This window comes from Entamoeba invadens (genome assembly GCF_000330505.1).
Source record: "Entamoeba invadens IP1 unplaced genomic scaffold scaff_1105074726517, whole genome shotgun sequence".
Taxonomy (NCBI): Eukaryota; Evosea; order Mastigamoebida; family Endamoebidae; genus Entamoeba; species Entamoeba invadens.
In genome coordinates this window covers 1-1,199 of record NW_004443621.1, presented here as the reverse complement: position 1 = coordinate 1,199, position 1,199 = coordinate 1, and the positions used below count along the sequence as shown (strand labels likewise).

General features: G+C 32.0%; 1 protein-coding gene across 1 annotated transcript; it reads left to right on the top strand.

Moving 5' to 3' along the window:
- On the top strand, nt 1-1,199 carry EIN_324880 (hypothetical protein; the record flags this gene model as incomplete). The annotated part of the gene is made up of 1 exon (XM_004259551.1): nt 1-1,199. A coding segment is annotated over one exon (1,199 nt), but the record flags the coding sequence as incomplete, so codon positions are not given.

Sequence of the window (1,199 nt, the reverse complement as noted above, 5' to 3'; positions counted from 1 at the left end):
ATATGGGTGCATTTCATGTAAAAATGGGTATTACCTTTCAAATGCAGAATGTTTTCCATGTTCAGAGAATTGTACCAAATGCTTTGAAAGTGAAATAAAATGTCTTGAGTGTACATCTGGTTTTTATATGAGTGAAAATTACGTCTGTTTGCCAAGCACCAAATTATTGTCAACATGTGAAAAAATATCAACAATTACAAGTGGATGTTATCAATGTAAAGATGGGTATTATCGAGTTGGTATGGATTGTTTTAATTGTCTTTCTAATTGTACGACATGTAACACAAATAAAACGTGTTTGACTTGCAATGCAACAAATTACAAAACAACAAGTGGACAGTGTTTGCCACAAAACAGTATCATTGGGTGTTCTATAGAAGTTACACAATTTGGGTGTAACAAGTGTCAAGATGGATATTACACAGTCAATACTAATGAATGCAAAAAATGTCATGGCAACTGCACAACTTGTACACACCAAGAGAAATGCACTTCTTGTATCAAAAACAAAGTTTTATTTGAAAGTGGACTTTGTCTAGATATTTCTTTTGTATTAAATTGTCTTCAAGTTTCAGACTCAAAGTGTTCAAAGTGTACATTTTGGCACTCACCAAATGCAAATGGCACGTTTTGTAATAAAAAGGTTGTGTGGTGGGTATTACTTATTATAGTTTTATTTATAATTGGTGTGTTAATAATTCTGATATTAACGATTGTGTTTGTCGCATTGTACGTTGAAAAGAAAATCCATCAAAAAGAAATTGAAACGACAACAACACTTTTCCAAATGAGTCGCTCAAACATTTCTTTCATTCCACTTGGTGACGATGTTGTTGTGAACAAAACAGAAATAATTTTTGGTGAAGACATTGATGTCAATTTACAACAAAGAGAACTACTGTGTGTTGGCAACACCTCAAAGCACAATATGAAAATCCAAATGACAACTAAAAGTGCGACAATCGAGAAATACACATTTGAGTCAAATCCAAAAATCGTTGTGTTGCCAAGTGGTGAAGCGTGTGAATTTGAGATATTAATAACATTAATATGCACAACCAAAATCAATGAAAATTTCATATTGGTTTCAAATTCATTTACAAAAAGAAAAGATGTTCTTAAAGAAATTTCATTTTCAGCTACTTCAAAATTAACAACAAGACTCGACCCAGACGAATTAATAGAAGACAAGAAACTTG